A 21060-nucleotide genomic window follows, 5' to 3' on the forward strand; every position below is an offset into this window, starting at 1 on the left:
TCCAACCAACAGTCCAAATCCCAACGAATGACGGAGAAAAAGCAGCAAATCATCACATTTAAGAAGCCGGAACCAGCAAGTGTTTCATGTTTCTGCTTGAAAATGGACCAAAACAACTGCCTGATTATTAAAAATAGCTGGCAATTACTTTTCTCTGGATGGTGTAACGGTTGCACCTCGACCCATCACAGCTTCCCAGAACCCAAAGGTAGCGTCTCCAAATAGCCTGTTTTGCCTGGCAACAGTCCAGAAGACGGACAGATTTGATTTATGGCGACAAACAACAATGAAGAGCAAGAAACTCTGACACCGGAGACGCTGGAGTCTTTCTTTTGTGTCTCGATAGACGACTTTAAACAGATCATTAATCACCTACATTCATTTCTGTTGATCAATTAATGACTTAATCACACATAACGAGCTGCAGGATCAACATCTCTTCAGCTTGTCAGACGTTTATCTGAAACCCTTCTGGCTTCATGACGTGGAAACCTGAAGTGCCAACGTGCTAAGTGATCGTGGGTTCAAGGACTCTAGAGGACCAGCATCCATTCATATTACAGTCTCTTCTCTCCTCCTCCTCCTCCTCCTCCTCCTCCTCCTCCTCCTCCACCTCGTTGTGGTTTCTCACCACTCATTAACGATCCGAAGAAAACCTCCCACAGGTCACAACACCAGGCGCCTACTCCTCGTGTACCACTGATCCCTCATTAGAGCCTTTTCAAAGAAAGAGCAAGTGTGTTTTCATGCAGTCGACCAAAATCTGAAACGACTCCTTCACCATCACACGACCGTGACCTCCTCCTGACCTCCTCAAACACACCTTCACCTCCTGTACAGGAACGTTTGTGGGAGTGTGGAGCGTTTCCTCTCTTATAAAGAGAAAACCCTCGTTGTACTTCCGCTGCTGAAATGTACCTCGCCTGGAGAGCTGCCCTGAACTGAAGCGTAACACCTCTCCACCACCATCATCATCATCATCATCATCATCGTCACCGCTCCCCCGCCTGCCTCTTTCCGCTGAAGAGGAGCTTTGTTGCAGAAATAACAATGGACGACCTGAGCGTTCGTCACCTTTTGGGCTCTCGAGTTTCAGGGAGAGCAGGGTGGTACGTTCAGTCGACAGAAGTTTACAGCTATGAGCTTTTCTCCTTCCTCTGACCTACACGCTCACTGTGACTGTACTTGAACTCATCCCGGCATCTTAATTCCAATCTGAAGTCCATGTGAAGCAAAGAAACCATCAAAAACCATCAGTAAAGACCCAAACCTCTTCTACATTAACGCTCTGCCTCCATTCAGCGACTTAAAGTCCAGGAGAGTTTCCCCTCCTGGTGACAGCTTCTCCTCTGCAACTTGAGCTGAAGTGCCCTCGAGCAAGCTGTCAGGTGGAGCAGGTGAAATCTACATGTCTGACTCGCTCCACTCTAAAATAAAAAGCCGTGTGAGCAGAGGTAGAGGAGAGGCTGGAGGAGTGGATCCACTGCTGCTGGAAAGGATCAATTAGTCCACACAGAACCAATTAATCGACTACAGTTCTGTTAATTGTTTCCACTTCATATTGCTCCAGCTGTTTTAAACACTTTACAGACTCAATCATTTACCTGAATTAAAAAGGATCAGCTGCCATCAACCTCTCTGAACCATCATCACTCATTTTATTAGCAGAATAAACGCTCCCTGGTTTCTCGTGCTGACCGGAGATCAGCTCTTTAACACTAACTCACTCCACAACACACAGAACCAGGCAGGTGTGCTGCCAAAGTGGACCGACACCTCTCAGGCCAACTGAGACAAAGTTCTCCTGCTGTCCGTCCTCTACCCGCGTCCTCTGCCCCTCCGTCCCCCGGTGCAGCAGGTGTCCCTCCGCGGCCGGAGGACGCGCGTTCAGCGGCGTGAAACAAACTACCAAACTGTCCGTCTTACCTTGTAGACATTCTCCGTTATACGGTGCACCTCGTCGGTCCGGGACATCCTTGTAGGCACGTCAGTCAGAACCATAGACTAAGATTTCCTGTGGGTGAGGTTGAGACGACTGTCCGCGCTGAGACGGGAGGACTGAGGCTTGTCTGCGGGGGACCGACGCTCCTGTCTGCGCAGACTGAGAGAGACGAGCTCGTCTGGACGTGGGATCCCTGCTTTTATAGGAAAGTCCTCCTCTGCGCCCACACCGGCTCCCCACGCAGCCGCGCCGTCGCTCGGTGCCGCTCGTCGGAGCGCAGAGGCGGATCACCGCGAGAGGGGCGGTGCTGCCTTCAGGGACGGTGGGAAAAAGAGGAACTCTGGGTCTGAGAACCTTCACGAGGAGGTGGGACCTATTAGAACATGTTATGTAGAGCAAACGAGGCAGGTATAAAAAATATGGTTTACTTTATGGTTTATTGAGGAGAAGAAATGAGCTGCTGGGCCTCCATCAGCTCTCACCTGTACAGGTGTTGTAGGCTGAGATGCTACCTGGCTACAGGTGGTTTTACCTGCCACAGTCTCAGTTTAACACTGATGCCTCTGTATGTCCTACATAAGCAAACATTAGTTTTAAAAAAAACGCTAAATTTGCCACATTAAAACCAAACCCTTTATCATGCTTTTTTTCAGGTTCATATGTTTATTTTGTTTGTCTCCTGGAATATTTTTTACATGTTTTAATGTTCAGAAAACACATTATTTTCCCACTTTGTCCATTAATGCAACACTTCTATCCACCCTGGTCAGAGAAGCCCAGTCTGCTCTGATTGGACCGCTCCAACAGGCCTGAGCAGGAACCACCCACCATGCAGTTACAACTTCAGATCTCTTTAATGTTATTTTGATATTCTGTTTCAGTGGAGCACATTGTGTTGACGGTACATCAGGTTCTTGAAGGCTCAGGATTTCTGGGACTTCCCTACAGGTGCCTGTTTTGCCTACAGAGAGGTAAGACAGCCTCACCTGTACCGAGTCTGCAGGTTCTCTTTCCAACCAGGTAACCCAGGTGATTCCACTGGTCTTCAGTGACACATGATTGGACACATGGAATTGTACTTATTTTTGACTTTTCATTTGACTTGACCTTCATCAGTTACTGTAAATGAATAACGTACACCAAAGTTAACAAGACAGTGACTCATGGTCTTTTATCTGACTGATGTTTGTGACCGTGACTCTGATGTATCATCAATAACCTCACCATGCTGTGTACTGATAAACCCGCGGTGCTGTCCGTGGTGCTGAAGTCGCGGAAGGATCTCTAGCTACGACGTTTCCTCTCAGTTCGGAGATTATTCAGATGAGCACAGGACGGACTATCTTTTGGCATTTTCTCAAATTTCTTCAGGGTGGAAAGTTTACAAAGATACCAAAGACCTGCAGTCACCTGAAGGGGACTTTCTCTTGATGCTGTTAGCCTATTGGTTGTTTATAGTTATCACTCGAACATCAATTATTCTACATAATGTTTTCTCCTTTCTTCATCTCCGAGCCACCATCCTCACTTCATTATTATTACCAACTAACTCTGACCGAGAGCCTCAGAAAGCGAGGCATCGAGATCTTGGTGGTTTACGGTGAGTCCCTGAATGCAGCATAACATTTAAACAAGCCACGCCCCCTCCGCCGTGTCACGCGCTGCCCACGCCAGCTGTCTCTGCTACAACCATTCAGAGCAGCTCCACACAGACACGTGTGTTCATTATGGTTTCATCTGCAGAAACATTAAATCACTGTAATATTAATTAATCATTATTTGGCTTCAGAAGTGTTTCTGTTGCTTCAGGCTTGTTTGTTTTGTATTAATTTGCATCCTGGAGCTGAGATTGTGCACTTGATATTTTTTTGTTGACGGTGCAACATGTGTTCAACAAGTGTTACACATGTGTTTACCTGCTTCTGTAGCTGCGTGGCTCCACTCCTCCTGGTGGTTCTGAGTGGGCTCCCGGTGGTTCTGAGTGGGACGGAGCCACAGCTTTTTCTTGGATTTCAAAGCCTCGTGTGGAGGGTTGGGGAATCCCACACATCTTAGCACATCACGATCTGAAGCCCTTTCAGTGGCAATTTATGAAACAGGGACCGAGCAGAAGACCAAAGAGAGAGAGAGACTTTTTTATCCAGCAACACATTTTCCCAAAGAGATAAAACAGATGAGATATTTTTGGGCCGGTGGCTGCGGGCTTAATAAAGTAAAACCTCAGCTCACCGTGAGAACAGAATGTTATTTTATTTCTTTGTCACATCTAATTAAAGCGGATCTTGAGGAGACCAGACTGCAGACGGTTAGTGGAAATCAATCAGGCATGTTTGGTCTTCACCGGAGCAAACAGCAACATTCTCTCTGTCAGAGAGCCGATTGATTTACTCCTCTGTGAGGATTCAATCCCCACAATTAGTTTGCACAACTCAGTGTGGCCTTCGGTTATGTTTGTTGATGAATGCCGATCCATCTCCAAAGCATAATTATGGAGAAATAAATTAAGATGATGGTTGTAAATCATGGTTAGATCGAGTCATGAGCAGAGCTGCAGACTTGAGACTCAAACCTTTGACACCTTTGACATATAATCAGTAGGTCTGTGCGATAACATGATCTGATCTCATGATGTAAAAATGAACACGTTTTAATTGTCAGCATTTAGACACTTTGGACAAAGTCACAAAAACTCGGCCTTGACGCGTGCGTGTGACGGCTGTGAGACTTGTTTTACTTCAGACTTCTTCAGACAGACAACAATTTACTCAGGACCTGTGACTTGCCCTCCGACAAGACCTCCGACATGTCCTGAACTGAATATGAACTGAGCTTCACCTCAGCTGTACACAACCCTGTAGAAAAAAGTCGTGACCATTAGGACTTGAGACCTGACGCCTCAAACAGCGGCCTCCTGAATGAATGTCTGCCTAAAAAGAAGCATGAATAAAAGTTGTAATAAGCTGCTTTCATAGTCAGGATGAGCCAGTCTGTAATATGAAGCTACAGACAGAATTTGGTTAGCATAGCTTAGCATAGAGACTGTAAACAGGGGGAAACAGCTAGCCTGGCTGGCCTGGAAGTCACCGCACCCAGCCAAGAAATAGAAACCCCGACTTTTCACTTTAACACTTTGTTTTTTGTACATTTTTAGAGGTAGTTTATGTAGTCTTTAGTGTATTATCTTCACCAGTGTTTGGTTTGTACATTCTGGGCTACCGTAGAAACATAAAGGTGCAACATGGCGGACAAAGTGTCATTCTGAGGAATAGAAAGACAGTGATTCTGTTTCAGATGAATGACAGGATAAATAATATTATAAACCATTTCTGCTGTTACAGCTCACTAAATCCGACACACTGGACATCATTATAAACTAGATATAACGTTTGAGCCGTAGAACACCTGACACATGACTCATTTAAGACTTTTTGTTGGTTCTTGATGCCTTTATTTGATGGTAACAGGTGTAGAGGTGAGACACAGACGGGGAATGACTTGCAACAATGGCACCCTGTTGGCCTCAAGCGGTCAAAGGTTCAGGAGCTTATTATTCTTCAGGACTTAAGATGTGAGAGCAAAAACATTCCAGCACGGCGTGAATAGTCGGCATTTATAGACCCCAGCGACTTATTTCTGAACACTTACGTGACTTGACAAAACAGTTCCGCCTGTGTATATTCAGTGCAGCGTGGAGGTGTAGGCAGGTAGGCAAGGACACACACACACACACACGCCTACACACCTGAAAACATCCATTCAGCAGCATCGTCCTACACGCCATCGTCCTCTCGGCCTTCAGATCCACGTCCGTGATTCATCAGCGCGGCGCTCTGACATTCAGGCTGCTGTCTGTGCGTCGCCCACTCCCACACAGCACCGATGAGCTTGTAGTGCACAGTCGGCTGCAGAATGGGAGCCGGTCCATTCAGAAAGAGTGCATCACTGTGGAGTGGATGATCAGTAAAGAGACCAGATCAGGATATTTCAGGACAATGGGAAGTCAGGAAGAAGGCTTTGTCTAATGAAAACACTTCAAGGTCACAAATTTAGCAGCTTTATTTAAACCTTTCATCTGACACAGAAATGACAGGAAGAGAAAAAGACAGAGAAGCTTCTACATTTAGCCCTCCATCATCTTCATTTGTAAATAAAATCCTGCTCACTTAAAGGGACAGTTCACCCAATAACCACACACATATACAGTAATATCTCTAATCTGTGGTGCTGTTAACACATCTAGATTGTTTTGCTGTGAGTTGCCAAGTTTTAGAGATATAGGTCAGTAAAGATGTCTGCTCTCTCTCAGATATAACGGAGCGAGAAGGCATCACTCTCCAGAAATCATGACCTGGTTAGTCAAGATTATCCTCAGACCTCATTATGAGAAGTTTCAAATCAGAAATAATGTTTTTTTTGTATCACCGCGCAGATGGAAGCCCACATTTACTCCTGGACGAGAGCAGAGATGATATAAGTTGTGATATCTGAAGCATTTTCAATAAAAAAAAAATGTGTAAAAGCATCGACTTCTGTATCACAGCTGAACTGGGAAACATATCAGTCAATGGTTTTTGTGCACTAAGGAGGAGGTGGAGGATGTCACGCTGATGTGCATGATCACAAAGAAATGTGAGGTTATTCAAATATTACACATTAAACTCACATTTGTTCAAGTTGTCTGGTGAAGATGAACTGACAGCATCAAATCCCAGCAGTCAGGATTTCTTAATGAATCCTATGAAAGTATAACATGAGAAAAAAAACAGTTTCGAACCTTATTTTGGGGTAAAATCACCAAACCTTTCTAATGGCAGCTCTATACATGCCATTCTTACGTCCCTGTGACTACTGAAAGTAAAGGTTTGACTCTCTTCTCATTCAGACAGTCTTCATATCCTGAGATAACTGTAAAGATGGCTGAGACTATCTAACTAAGCTAGCGAGTTCAAAGGTCGGCTGATTATCTTGAGTGAAGGACGTCGCTGGGGAGTTTTCAGATTTATTTTTTTGTGTGCCGCCTTGTTCAACTGTATTTGCGAGAGCTCTGAACGACAAAACAGTCCAGACAGATAAAAAGCTGCACAGGTAAGAGGGAAAATGTGTTTCTTTGATTCTGATGTGAACTGTCCCTTTAACTGTCCTCTGGTTTCAGACTTTCATTTGGAGCCTGGCTGCAGAAACTTTCTCTGATTCAGTCATAACAGCACTGATGAAATCCATCAGCAGTGTTGGGAGGTGTTGGGAGGTGTTGGGAGGTTGGTGGTGTTGGTGGTGAGGTCCAGTTTGTGGAGGTGTTGGATGGAGTGGAGGTCCGGGTTCTGTGGAGGAGCTTCATCGGGTCGACACAAAGCTTCACGCTGTTCTCTAAAAATCAGTCACACTGTGGAATTACTGATATTTTTTTACCGTATAATAAAAACTACATGTCGACTCAAACTGAGTCAGCGACCTTCACAGGACGCTTGAGAAAACATTTGTCGCCACCTTGTGTTCAGAGGTGGAACATCTGAACGATGAGCAGCTGTGATTCAACAAAGTATGACAATAAAAAAACACTTTATTGTAAAAAGAATGCACATGATAGAAACAGAGGTACAATTTCTGAACCGATGTCAGACGACTGCTGCGACGGCGTGCTGATGAAATGACGCGTGCAGCCCGACAGAGTTAGTCATCAGTGTTTTCTGTCAGCGAGATTAACTGATTTACAGATTAGTTAGATAGATCTTCAAAGATACACGAGCGTAAGCCTCACGAATGTGGGTCATCATTTTTTGGCTGCAACCTAACACGATCCATACGAGTGGAATCTGAGCACGATATGCACAGTAAAATAATTACAGGCCCGCGGTGATAATACTCGGTGGGTAGAGATCCTGGTTCTGCCTCGGAGAGATTAACGACTGTTGTCTGGGCTTCATAGGTAAACCCACAGACAATATGATTAGCCCTTTCTCCAATGACACTGAACTAATCCACAAGGGGAGCGGAGAATTAGACGAGTTAAGCTGCTTGAAAAAAGGGGGTCAGACCGAGAGAATATTCTGCGAAACAGACGCTTGAGTTTGGGTACTTTCTAAAAAAAAGTTCCAGTCAGGGTCAAAGAAACGCTGCGATGTCTGAGGGGCTTATCATGTCTGTCTTAAAGGGTCAGTTCACCAAAATGAAATCACATTTAGTCAGTCATTTGTCAATAGAAACCACAAAACAATGAGCGTCCAGCTGACGGGACATTAGAAGTTTTGGCTGGCAGCAGGACAGGAATCTGAATCGTGGACAAACCAACACGTGTCGACTCGAGCAAACGTGACGGTTTATTCACTATTCAGGACGGGATTTTAAATACTTCAGCACCTCTGATTGTTATAAAACTGCCTACAAATACCACGAGCTTTAATCAGAAGTTAACTGAACAGCCGTGGTTTAGTTTTTTTACTCGACCACTGATCGTGTGCTTAAAGACGTTTCTTTTAAGAATTACAAGGGGAAAAAAAAAAACATCTTTAGGGAAAAATTCTCCATTAACACAGACTGATAATAATTTTATTACACAAGTTAAATGTAAAGTTTTTTCTATCATTTTGAGTCAATGTGAATAAATTAAATAACTACATGTGTGATTTGAACACTGACAGAAACACTTGAAAAACACTTTGTTCTTTTAAAAAGTCTTCTGTAATAACTGAATAAACATATGAAGTTTATTAACATCTGCAGTAATTTAATCAGACTTAGTAATTTCATCTATATAAACATTGACTCAATCTTTGTATTAAATGTGACACTGAGATTTTTCCATAAAGGGAAACAAAAAGATTTTGTTTAAGTTGAATTTTAAGATTTGAGATTTCTTTGGTAGAAAAGTGAACAAATAAAATGAATAAACTGTACAGTGGAGCATCCAGTGGAGTGATAATATTCCCTGGAAAGAAATGAAAAGTATTTAAAACTTTTTAACTTCATTAAGAGTCAGAAAATTAAATTCCAACCTTTTGACTGAGCTGAGAATCTTAAAATCGGAAGAAATCAATGAAACAGATGATAAAAGTCTGGTGAACTGACCCTTTACAGATAAACTGTATCCAATCAGAGAAGATCCATGAGGGAGAGTTGATGAAATAAAATACACATACATGCATTTAATATAAGTTACTGTATGTAAAATGATTTAGCGGTGAACATAACGAACACTCGAAGGTTAGGCACAAGTATCTGATGTCACAGGTCTGTGTGGTTCTGTCCTGCAGTGGACCGGTCCTGCAGCAGACGAGGACCGACAGCAGCTGGATGTTATGAAGGAAGCCCGGGTTCTGAGAGGAACTGCTGTCGCTGGATCGCAGGCCGCCGGAGGAGAAAGAGAGAAATCTCCAGCTAATGTTTGTGTGGTCGGAGGTTGATGGAGGATCGGAGTGTTGTGGAGAAAGTCCAGCAGCTCGGCTGACGGAGGTCAGTCGTGTTCCTACGCAGCCAGCAGCTCCCGCTCGGGCTTCTTTCTGGGTCGCTCCCTCTCTGAAACAGAACCGGGTTCACAGAGTTACAAGAGGCAGCAAGGAAGATGAAGGTGAAGAAGGACAACTGGACAGATACTCCCACTTTTACTCTCCTGATACCACTGTCTGATATCAAGTACTGATCCTAGAGCTGTCGTTTTCACAATATATATCTTTGTAACACTTCCTCACACGACGCAGGGCTCAACAGGACCTGTTAGATCGATCACATACATCCACACATGTATCAGCCAATGGGGCTCCTGCAAAAGTGGGTTTGTTATGTGGCCATCATGAAAAGGCCTGACATAAACCATAAAAATCTAAATATAACACATCGGACTGTTTATTCTGGCTGCAAACAAAGAAATTCAGGTGATGTTTATCATGCAACGTTTGTTTTGCTTCTTTTCTCCGACCCAAAGTTTAATACATTCAGGAACAACGTGCAGAAATGCTGAGAGTCCTGCAGCTGTTTCAGCCGGACACATGCTTCCTATACAGATCACATTCAAAGGAGCTGGAATAATATCCAGACAACTCAAAGAGGCTGTGTAGAGTCAGAGGGGGGACAGAACAAACCTGGTTTCTCCTCGGAGGCCTCCGGGACTTCAGGCAGCTCTTCTGAGGGAACTTCAGGAAGCTCGACGTCTCCCTGAGGGACCAGAGATCAGAGACAACTCAAGATCAGGAGGAGGACACAGAGCAGAGTTCTGTCTGGGATGATCTGAACCACTGACATCACGTTTGTGTCAGTTTTAAATATGTCTGAAGACTCAAACACACTCACAGTGCTGCTGATTGGACCCACCTGAGTTATGGCCTCCAGCTCAGCCAGCACCGCGTCTTCATCCTCTTGTGTTAAAGAGCCGGCGAGCATCTCGTCTATTTGCTGCAGAGAGACGACGACAACAGCTTTATAACGGAGCTCAGGGTCAGACTGGATGAAATGTAACTGATCTGCAGCCTGAGAGTAAATAAAGCGTTCCGTGTTTCTGACTCACCCTTTGGTACTCAATGGCATCCTGGGTTTCATCCATGATCCGCTCGACCTCTTCAATAGACATCGCCTGACATGGGGGAAAAAACAGAGCTCGTCAATAACCAGCGACACACAGGGTGAGGCAGAGGGTGAGACAGAGGCTGAGGCAGAGGGTGAGACAGAGGCTGAGGCAGAGGGTGAGACAGAGGGTGAGACAGAGGCTGAGGCAGAGGGTGAGGTAGAGGGTGAGACAGAGGGTGAGACAGAGGGTGAGACAGAGGGTGAGACAGAGGGTGAGGCAGAGGGTGAGGCAGAGGGTGAGACAGAGGGTGAGGCAGAGGGTGAGGTAGAGGGTGAGGCAGAGGGTGAGGCAGAGGGTGAGGCGGAGGGTGAGGCGGAGGGTGAGACGGAGGGTGAGACGGAGGGTGAGACGGAGGGTGAGGCAGAGAGTGAGGCAGAGGGTGAGACAGAGGGTGAGGCAGAGGGTGAGACAGAGGGTGAGACAGAGGGTGAGGCAGAGGGTGAGACAGAGGGTGAGACAGAGGGTGAGGTAGAGGGTGAGACAGAGGGTGAGACAGAGGGTGAGGCAGAGGGTGAGGCAGAGGGTGAGACAGAGGGTGAGACAGAGGGTGAGACAGAGGGTGAGACAGAGGGTGAGACAGAGGGTGAGGCAGAGGGTGAGACAGAGGGTGAGGCAGAGGGTGAGACAGAGGGTGAGGCAGAGGGTGAGGCAGAGGGTGAGGCAGAGGGTGAGATGCATTCACGTCGCCCACCTCGTGCATTTTCTTCAGACAGTCATTTCCAACTTTCAACCCATCGATGACTTTCCTCTCGATCTGGACGAACTCCAGATCTTGAACCTGAAATAAGCAGAGAGAAGAAGAACAGTGAGTTTCACTTTCTGTGCTGCTGCTGCTGCTTCACACCGCGCGTCATCACATCCTCTGATCGCTCACCATGCGCTCCAGGTTTCCGATCTGGTTCTCCGTCTTGTCCAGAAGTTGCTCCTGGTAGCGCTTCTTCTTCAGCAGTAGGAGTGCTTTCCTGTTCGAATCCAAAAGAGAGTGAAATCAGATCCACTTTCACAGAATCCGGCCTGATTTCTCTCTGCTACTTTCATTTTAAAGGAAGTGAAAGTGAACGCGGATGTTTCTTGTGTATGATCGTCCCCTAAACAAGGACTCAACAGGTCGGATGAATTGATCTGTCTGACTATTACAACTGCACCTGTCATCATTAATGATCCAGTCCTGTTTCCACTCGTTCACTTCACTTTCTCTGTACACTCACTCTTTTTTGCCATCTTTGAGCAGCTGCTTGGCCAACAGTCTCTCCTTCTCCAGCTGCAGGTTGATCCTCTTCTGATACTGCCTCAGCTTATCTCTCTGCTGTTTCAGTTGCTGTGAATGAGGAAACAGACACATGAGCACACACTGCGTGTACACAAACCTGCCATTTACACACTCATATACTTCAAACTGGTTTGTTACTGTCATACACCAACAGCTGACTTTGTTTAGACACTGCAGCTCTGTGTCCTGACAGTGTTAGCTCTGCAAATCTCTATGGTGGCTGCAATCTAAATATCTGTAGTAAAGCAAAAGTCTTTCACACATGTTTAATCAAGAGCACGGCCAGATTTGTGTTACCCTCCTCGGATAAAATCGGCATACAAGCAGATGAGCACCATTCTGATTTAAGTAGTTAATATCTCAAAGAGTTATGTTCAGTTTGACTCAGAGATGAGATTTAGTTCATGACACGTTAAAATGACAATATATTTTTTAACATACAATCGTGCCGAATTGAAGAGTATCTTGTAAAATGCTAACATGGTAAAGTTGTGTTGTATGAGCTGGGTGTGTACCATCACTGATACACAAAGTTGTTTAATTACCTTATTTTCCAAAGCGGTTTGGCGTGCCTGACTTGTGTTACAGGGCAGAGCGTACAGTGTCGAGGCTTATATTAACAGTTTAGTTAGCTAGCTAATGTTAGCTAGCTGTGGCACTTACCAAAACCGCCTTGTCTTGTTCTGTCACTCGGGTCTGTTTCTTTTTTCCAAAAAGATTTCCCATCCTGACACAGCATCCCAGCTACAATCTGCAACCAGGAAGAAAAACGCGAAACGTGTCCGATTTTTAACTGTTTTTCTAACTTGTACGAGGCAGACTAGTGTAGCTTCTCCTCCATTATTTGTGTAGTCATCTGTGCGAGTGTCCACACCCACATCAGGAAGGACGGTGTCCGGGGAGGGACAAAACCTGGCGGAACGAGCGGTGGACATGACAGAAAATGCCATTAAAAGTAAAAAATATGGCAGATTGACTTTTATTAAGTCTTCAGTCTGAATGTACATCATTAATCCGGCTCTGTTTAACTGAGTCGAGTGTGAAATAACAGATATATGTTTAAATTAATCCTCAGCAAGTGTACTGACGGCAGAATAACAAGCCTTTTGCTGCCCTCTGGTGGTCACACAGAGAACTGCACCACAACAATAGTTAAGTTAGCGTCAATACGTCCATACTATAACTTCCGCTTCAAAATAAAATACCCAAACGTATAACGGAAGACATCATGAAAATGATCAAGGTAATTCCTGTGAACGGTTAATTTGGTATTAAACAGATGTTTGCCGTGATTATTATTATGCTTTGAGGGTATCAGTTATATGATTGTATTTTTAAAAAATAACATATTCTTGATTAACCTACCATTTTTTTTCCTTTTTTGGTTGGTTTGACTATTTTTTCTTATTTGAAACAATTTGACAACTTTTTCAATATTGTTTTAAGTGTGTTCGGTTTATTCAATTTTGCATTTTGCTAGAGTGAAAAAAATCCAGGAATACCTCAGTATGCTCGATCCTTTACCGCCACATCTCCCAAACATAAGTACTCAATAATGTTCATCAGTATATGAATCTTGGACTACTTATGGAAAATAACTTTTTTATTCCGCATCAAATTTCAAAAATAATAATTTTTGTTCTTTGGTAAGGATTTTGATAAAGTATTACTTGAAAAGTACACCGTAAAAGTGCTTCATATTAATCATGCAAGTAGTCTAGGAAGTACTAAGTTCAGCAGTGTATGAATCTTGGATTACTTATGGAAACAATGTTTTGTTTTTTTTTGTTTTTTCTCACTTCGTCCTTCACTTTAAAATCCAGAAGGATACCTTCATGATACCTTCACTGACCTCCTCATGCCATTCCCATGGATTGTGATTGACTCAGAATCAGAATCAGAATCTTTATTGGCCCTACAAACAGGGATATCTGTGTGTCACAGCAGCCTGACTACAGTTCAATTTAACAATAGAAATAACAATTGTACAAAATAAAAAGGTAAGAAATAGATTCTTACATACATGTACAAGTGCCCCGCCCCTTTTGGTGACATCACCCCCATGAAGTCATCATTCGCATTTAATTTCATAAATTTTATGGCAAATGTACAGAACAGAAATCAATAAGACTTGAGCTGAGGTGTCCAAATGACCTGAACTGACCTGATTACAATATCAAAGTAATGTAACCTGATTACAGTGTAATCAGGTTACATTAGGAAAATGCATTATTTTATCATTACCAAATCGTGCCTTGTAATGTACTTTTTGTGGAAAAGAATGACCCTGATACACTCTGTTAGTATTGGAATAATAACAAATAAAGACCATAGAAATGAAATAAGAAAAGTGGCCTATTTTAATCCTATTCACAATTATTTATCTGTGTTGATTCTATTAGTATTTGATTTAACCTCTTTTGCAAGACAGATTGATTACAGGAAGCAGGATGTAGTTATGGAACCCAGGCCGAGACTCGAACCCCATGCAGAGGCAAAGTCTGTGAGCAGGGGACACCTGCTCTACTAACTGAGCTAAACCGGATTCAGTGGATCCACCACTCTAATTGGAGACACGTAAACCACGTCAAATAAGTCCCGCCCTACCATTTTCTGACGAATCCAGGTGGTGTGCCAAAAGGGGCGGTCTCGCTCGTTTCCCGCGCGAAGTTAGAGCATTTCCCTCCAAAACCTGTAGAATATAATAATGGCTGATGGAGCTTCACTCTGGTCTTTTCTCTGAGGACACGAACACGGTCAGTACACTGTTCTATTGTAATCTGCTTTGTGTGTAGTTACCTGCTCAGTACAGGTGTATTCATGTCTGTGTGGGAGGTGTACAGATCAGTTATTACCTACAGATCAGCCCAGGTGATGTTCCTTCATATATCAGCAGCCCCACATAGTAACTACCTTCATGTTGTCTGACGTAAGTTGTACATATGTGCGGGTTAAAATGGAGCCAGCCTCCCTCTCACGTCCGTGAGATTTGTTTTTGCCTCAAATGTTTCTGAAATAACTCTGAACAGGAAGCTGAAGACGTCTCATTTATCTGTTAAGTGTTGAGGTAAATTCGGCTCCAACATAATCCTCCGTTAATTATATCCGCGATGGACGTTATGTTTTGTTCGGTGCACCAAAGTCCATTGTGATTTTGGGCGTTTTTTTCTTTGCCATGTTTATTACATGAATAATGCACAGTTAATTAAACGTTGGTCATTATCTCAAAACAAGGCGGTAGTTTCGGTAAAGTCGGCATGAAACATTTCTTAAATGTATGTATTCTTTAGAACGCCATGAAAGCTGGTTAGCTAACGTCTGCTGTTTAAAGTGAGTGTTTATGATCGCTGTAAGCTAGCTGACTGTAAAGTTGTTGCAGATACACTGCACGGTTTGGAAACACGTTAGCAGCGGCTCAGCTGCCTTTATTAACGGGTAAAGACACATGAACCGGGTACTGACACTATAACGAGCTTAGAAAGACGTCTGAGTCATTAAATCGTCGTGTTTTTACGGACAGGTTTGCATGTTAGCTAACGTGTGTCTGTTGGAGAATGTTAGCATGACGCCATATCCTGCTGTGTAATGTTAGCTTGTTAATACTAGCATGGTTACAGCCGATTGTGTGTGTTGTGTTTAATGTCTCAGTATGTTAGTATGTTAGTTTGTCAGCATCTAGAAGGTCATTTTGAGCAGTTAAAGTAGTTTAACACATAATATGCAGCCTCATTGTTGTCTGCACTGAATGTATTCAGTGTGTTTGTCTCAGTTCTGGTTTAATGTTTTATTTAAATCACTGCACTGACGCCCTGTGTGTCAAAAGATAGACTTTAAAATCCTATAACTCATGTATAAAGCACCAAATGTTCTCAGAACTGAATACATTTGGTTTAATTTTGGTTTACCTTTAAAAACACATTTATTAAATCAGGTTATAGTAGATTTTACAGTGCAGAGTGATGCAAGACTCCTGAAGTGTTGTCATGCACATGGTTACAGACTGTTATACCATTCTTTATTATGAAATGATAATCCTGCAAGAAATCCTCTTTTTGCTAGATGTGTCTTTAGTCTGATAACATCTTCTTTTTTCTGTTACGATCAGAATATATAGACACACACACACACATGCATGTTGTCATCATGTTATACTAAAGAACTTCCTCCTCTCTCCAGGTGAACAGTGGGACTTGTCTTCAGCTTCAGGTGGACCAGCTCTGACCTGTATGGTGATCAGACCCGGAGAGGAGAGACAATTAGTCCAACAAGGTCAGTGCAATGGAGGTGCAAAATTAAAGGCAGAAATTGTGAGATTTGTCAGTTGCTGTTCATTAATACTCTAGGATCAGTAAATGATTCTAAAACATAGCCGAGTCTCATTCACAGGTTGTTGAATACCGACAGTTTAGGTTGGCAGAAGCCATTACAGTGTCACTGTTGGGACACTAGTGTCTCTCCCTCTTTTTCTGTTTGTCTTTTAAAAAAACTAATTAAAAAGGCAAACAAATTTGCCATAAAGCGATGTATAAGTAACTTCAATGGGAAATAAAAGAAGGAAGTAAAAGTAATATTTTAAAATGGTGTTAGTAAGTGCTGTATTGTAGGCAACTGGCATTGTTTCAGTTCAACAACGCCTGCATTTATTTGATCTCATTTATATATAATATAAATAATATAATCATATTTTATTTAACATGTATATCTACACTGTTCAGCCACAACATTAAAACAACTGACAAGTGAAGTGAGCAGTAATCATCTTGTTACAATAAAATGTTCTGCTGGGAAACTTTGAGTTCTGTCATTTCTGTGGATCCTCTTTGACAAACACCACCCACCCAAACACCATTCAGACCAACTACAGCCGCTCATGGCAAAGAACCCAAGTTGTCAAACCGGCTTCCTCATTCTCCAGATCCCAATCCAGTTAAGCATCTATGGGATGCGCCAGAACCAACTCCCATCCATGTTGGGGCCCCCATGGATTGTTCTTGGCTCAGACTGCATCCAGTGGAAGCTCAGTTGGATTGAGATCTGGGGAATCTGGAGGCCAGGTTGACACCTTGAGCTCTTTCCCACGTTCCTCAGGTCGTTCCTGAGCAGTTTTTGCAGCGTTGCAGGTGCGTTGTCCTGCTGGGGGGGCACTGCCATCAAGGAGTGCTGCTGCCATGAGGAGGTGTACTCGGTCTGCAGCTGTGTTTGGGTGACTGGTGTTTGTCAAAGAGACATCCACATGAATGCTAGGACTCATGGTTTCACAGCCGAACATGGCATTGGAACACAATGATGAATGTTTTTATTTCACCTGTCACCGGTTCTAATGTTGTGGCTCTCAGTGTATACACATGTTAAATACTTTGTTAGCTTGACCAAATAAATGCATTTAGGCACTGCAACCAGACTTATTTATATTTCCTCTCAGTAAAACAAAACCTTTTTGAAATACTTCTACTTCCTTTGAACCCTGTGGGTTTTGAGGTGGGACTTATTTTGAATTGACAGCTTCATTTATGTAGATTCAACATTAACATTAGCCTCGGCCTATTCGCCCAGCAGGCCACTAATAAGGGTTGTATTCAGCGGTTCTTGTGGTCTCATTCATGGTAGAGGTGCAACAAACTGAGCTACAACACCAGCAGAATGACCGGAGACATGTTAACTTCTGGTGGCCTGTGTAAGGTTTCTCTTGAGCGGTTTATAGTTTGTCTACGTCCCTCTGAGTGTATAAACTATGTTGAGCAGGGCCTGTTGTTAATATTGGTGGTCTTATTCATGGTTGAAGTGCAGCGAATTGAGAACTACAACACCAGCAGAACTGAGCAGAGACGTGTTGTTTTGAGGCCTCGTGGTATAGAGCATTTGAGGGACAAAAGTTCAGTAACAGCAATTCAGTTGTTAGTGGTCTGCCAGGCAAACCTGGTGTTATCATTGTTAGTTACAGGTTAACTTGACTGGACTTCAGCTATCTTCAATGGCAAATGCCCGAGTGCTGTCCATCGGAGCTGTAAGCTGTGTTTTCTATGAATGGCAGTAGTCAGGCCTTTGATCAGCTGCTGGTATTGGTAATAGTGTATCCTACGAGCCCTTGTGCCATCCCGCCAACTTACAGGCCCCTGTTGTTACACACCTATGGTTGGTAGAATCGTGCACAAAGTGTGCGTGTTTAGTTGGGCCTCGTGCCTGGCTAGGGACATGCTCAGGGCCACGGTAAAAGCTAGCCTGACGCCACTGAAGCGGCTCCGGTCTCTGCCCTCATCTGTCCATGCCGATCTCACTCGCGAGTTCAGTGTGCATGGACGCGATGCTTTTGCCTTGAAGATAATGTTGAACCTCCTTGGTAAAACAAAATAAAAAAAAATTGTGGGAATTAATTTTCCTTGCAACTGTGTGCAACAGCATCCTGCTTGATAACACCATGCAGAGATCATTACAAAGCTGTTACGGGGCCCTCGACCTCAATGCCCAGCAGGCCACTAATAAGGATCTGATTGTGATGTTGTGCCGATTTTGGTTTAGAAGCAGTTGTTGTGGTCATGTCTATGGTAGAAGTGCAGTGAACTGATAGCTACAAACAGCTTGAGCAGTTGTTAGTTTGTCTGCGTTCTTCTGATTGTATTGAAGGTTTGTTTTTATTTCTTGTACATCGCCACTCGAGCATGCAACTGTGCTTTCAGAGAGTGCTTGATTAGCTTTACAAAGCATTTGAAGTTGTTGTTTTGCTGGAGAAACATCGTGGTATAAAGCTTTTCAGACTAACAGTGTTAGCTAAACAATGTTGAGCACAGTAAGCTACAAAAACCAGTTCACCACCGTGGAGTTCTAGGCACAAAAGTTCTGTAAGAGCAATCCAGTTGTTAGTGGTCTAGGCAAACCTGGTTATCATTCTTAGTTACAGGTTAGCTTGACCGGAGTCCAGTTATCCTGCATTGCAGATGTCTTTGTGCTATCCTGTACGCTGTGGCCACATAGTCAATGGCAGAAGCCGGCCTTTGATCAGCTTACTAGAACTAGTAATAGCATATTCTAAAAGCGATTGTGCGTTCAGTCTGACGGTCATATTGATGGGAGAAGTGCAGTGAACCACCAGTAGAGCTGACCAGATAGATGTTAATTTGTTGTGTCTCAGGCTTGAGTGAACCGACCAACCAGAGTAGACTTAGGCCCCACCTCAAAACCTACAGGATTCAAGGAGTATTTTTACAGCTACTGGATAAACACAAAAAAATAAATGTAAAAATATATCTTGAAATAGAATGTATATGAAAATACAAGTCTTCTCACTGTTAACAACTTGACTCTCTGAGTCCTGTTAATAGCCCACAAAGTGTGTTATTTGACGACCTGAGAATGAGACTCAAAAATCAGCGTTCTATCTACAGAATTGCTTTATGAGTATACCGACATTGTGCGATTAATCGATTGATTAATAACTGTCCTCCATAATGCAGCACACTGGCTTGTCTCATATTTCCTCTTTAAGGTCTAAACTTTCTGCTTTTAATGCTGGATAACTTAATCTATAATAATACATCATGTTTGATCAGTGAATATTTAATATTGATTATAAGAATCTGTAAAGTAACTAGTAACTAAATCAAAAAGACAAAGTGCAGTGAAAGTATGAATAATATAGTTAAAAACTCAATTTATGCAAAACATGAAAAGTATTTAACATGTTTATCTTCACTGTTCAGACAAAACATTAAAACAACTGACAAGTGAAGTGAGCATTGATCATCTTGTTACAATCAAATGTTCTGCTGGGAAACTTTGAGTTCTGTCATTTCTGTGGATCCTCTTTGACAAACACCACCCACCCAAACAACGTTCAGACCAACTACACCCCCTCATGGCAAAGAACACAAGGTGTCAAACTGGCCTCCTCATTCTCCAGATCCCAGTCCAGTTGAGCATCTATGGGATGAGTCAGAACCAACTCCCATCCATGTTGGGGCCCCCGTGGATCGTTCTTGGCTCAGACTGCATCCAGTGGAAGCTCAGGTGGATTGAGATCTGGGGAATCTGGAGGCCAGGTTGACACCTTGAGCTCTTTCCCACGTTCCTCGGGTCGTTCCTGAGCAGTTTTTGCAGCGTTGCAGGTGCGTTGTCCTGCTGGGGGGGCACTGCCATCAAGGAGTGCTGCTGCCATGAGGGGGTGTACTCGGTCTGCAGCTGTATTTGGGTGACTGGTGTTTGACAAAGAGATATCCACATGAATGCTAGGACTCATGGTTTCACAGCTGAACATGGCATTGGAACACAATGATCCATGTTATTTATTTCACCTGTCACTGGTTCTAATGTTGTGGCTCTCAGTGTATACACATGTCAAATTCTTTTTATAGATACACTCAAAACCTCCCAAAAAAGACAAAAAAAAAATCTTCACAATGACACACAAAATAACCATAAATACACACAAAAACTCCACAATGATACAAAAAACTCCACAAACACACAAAAAACCTCCACAAATAAAAAAACTTCCACAAACACACAAAACCTCAACAAACAAAAAACTTCCACAAACACACAAAAAAACCTCCACAAACACACAAAACCTCAACAAAAAAACTCAAAACACACAAAACTTCCACAAACACACAAAACCTCCACAAACACACAAAACCTCCACAAAGAGACATCAAACTACCACTGCTCCTCTTTTTCTTCCTGCAGGTGACAGACGAGTCGAGAGGAAGAATCCCCAAGACGAGCAGTCAGGACCAACAAGACGAGCTAAATCCTGGAGACGAGCCAGCAGGAAAACTGAGTATCTCAGCATCCGTCTTCTGTTGACAGCTCCTCAGGTCGTGCAGTTGTTTGTTGACTCCAGTTTCACCTGCTCCGACATTGAGTGCTGTTGTCTTTACTGGCTATTTATGTAATAAACCATTTTTTTAAAAATTACACTCTGTTGTGGTTTTAATCCTGCTCATCCCTGTTGAGTCTTTTGATGGAGTCCAATGTCTCCTCTCGGTGGCATCGTCAAAGCTTTAACTATATTTGATATATCAATTCTTTTCTGCAATGGAGACCAGGGCTTCCATTTCCTCATTCCTTTTGGGAATGATTGATATAGAAACATGGCCCATGTGTTGTTTAATAATGTCTGTCCAGGTTAGCCTCTCTCCATCTCTTAGAACATTAATGAAGCTAACAGCAGCTCAGTGAGAGGTTTATTAAGTTTTATTAGCAGCTGATGTGAAATAAACCTGAAGTGCTGCCTGTAATATCACAAAGCACACACATAAAAGGTCATTTTGAGCAGCTAAAGTAGTTTATAGCTCATTA

At 43.2% G+C, this 21060-nt stretch overlaps 2 protein-coding genes and 2 long non-coding RNA genes across 9 annotated transcripts in view; 1 reads left to right on the forward strand and 3 right to left on the reverse strand.

Annotated features, from left to right (window-relative positions):
- LOC115570964 (brain-specific angiogenesis inhibitor 1-associated protein 2-like) overlaps positions 1 to 2223 on the reverse strand; it is a 72309-nt gene extending 70086 nt beyond the window's left edge. For 5 of the 6 annotated variants that reach the window (XM_030399834.1, XM_030399833.1, XM_030399832.1 and 2 more), the window contains exon 1: positions 1927 to 2223. In XM_030399834.1, the coding sequence (XP_030255694.1) occupies positions 1927 to 2001 (75 nt within the window). In that variant the 5' untranslated portion in view covers positions 2002 to 2223. The remainder of the gene's footprint in view (positions 1 to 1926) is intronic. The other variant, XM_030399835.1, reaches the window with a different exon arrangement.
- Positions 2224 to 3889: 1666 nt separating this feature from the next.
- Positions 3890 to 7207, reverse strand: LOC115570967 (uncharacterized). The gene is made up of 3 exons (XR_003981853.1): positions 6606 to 7207; positions 5685 to 5884; positions 3890 to 4016 (listed from the first exon to the last, which is right to left on the reverse strand). It is a non-coding gene; the product is annotated as an uncharacterized LOC115570967 (long non-coding RNA).
- Positions 7208 to 7481: 274 nt separating this feature from the next.
- LOC115570966 (charged multivesicular body protein 6) lies at positions 7482 to 12650 on the reverse strand. The gene is made up of 8 exons (XM_030399837.1): positions 12430 to 12650; positions 11705 to 11814; positions 11371 to 11458; positions 11188 to 11274; positions 10437 to 10502; positions 10244 to 10324; positions 10015 to 10087; positions 7482 to 9451 (listed from the first exon to the last, which is right to left on the reverse strand). The coding sequence occupies exons 1-8, from the start codon at positions 12490 to 12492 to the stop codon at positions 9402 to 9404; spliced, it is 618 nt and encodes a 205-aa protein (XP_030255697.1). The 5' UTR covers positions 12493 to 12650; the 3' UTR covers positions 7482 to 9401.
- Positions 12651 to 15914: 3264 nt separating this feature from the next.
- LOC115571687 (uncharacterized) lies at positions 15915 to 20672 on the forward strand. The gene is made up of 2 exons (XR_003981967.1): positions 15915 to 16035; positions 20446 to 20672. It is a non-coding gene; the product is annotated as an uncharacterized LOC115571687 (long non-coding RNA).
- Positions 20673 to 21060: the final 388 nt, after the last annotated feature.

The sequence above is a fragment of the Sparus aurata genome, chromosome 20 (genome assembly GCF_900880675.1).
Source record: "Sparus aurata chromosome 20, fSpaAur1.1, whole genome shotgun sequence".
NCBI lineage: Eukaryota > Metazoa > Chordata > Actinopteri > Spariformes > Sparidae > Sparus > Sparus aurata.

What these genes read in the sequence shown, in the direction of transcription:
- LOC115570966 (XM_030399837.1), bottom strand. Translation starts at nt 12,492, where the DNA reads ATGGGAAATCTTTTTGGAAAAAAGAAACAGACCCGAGTGACAGAACAA. An exon ending in AGCTGGAGGCCATAACTCAG is followed by an intron (nt 10,088 to 10,243) that starts GTGGGTCCAATC and finishes CTGGTCCCTCAG; the next exon opens with GGAGACGTCGAGCTTCCTGA. An exon ending in GGCCTCCGAGGAGAAACCAG is followed by an intron (nt 9,452 to 10,014) that starts GTTTGTTCTGTC and finishes GTTCTGTTTCAG; the next exon opens with AGAGGGAGCGACCCAGAAAG.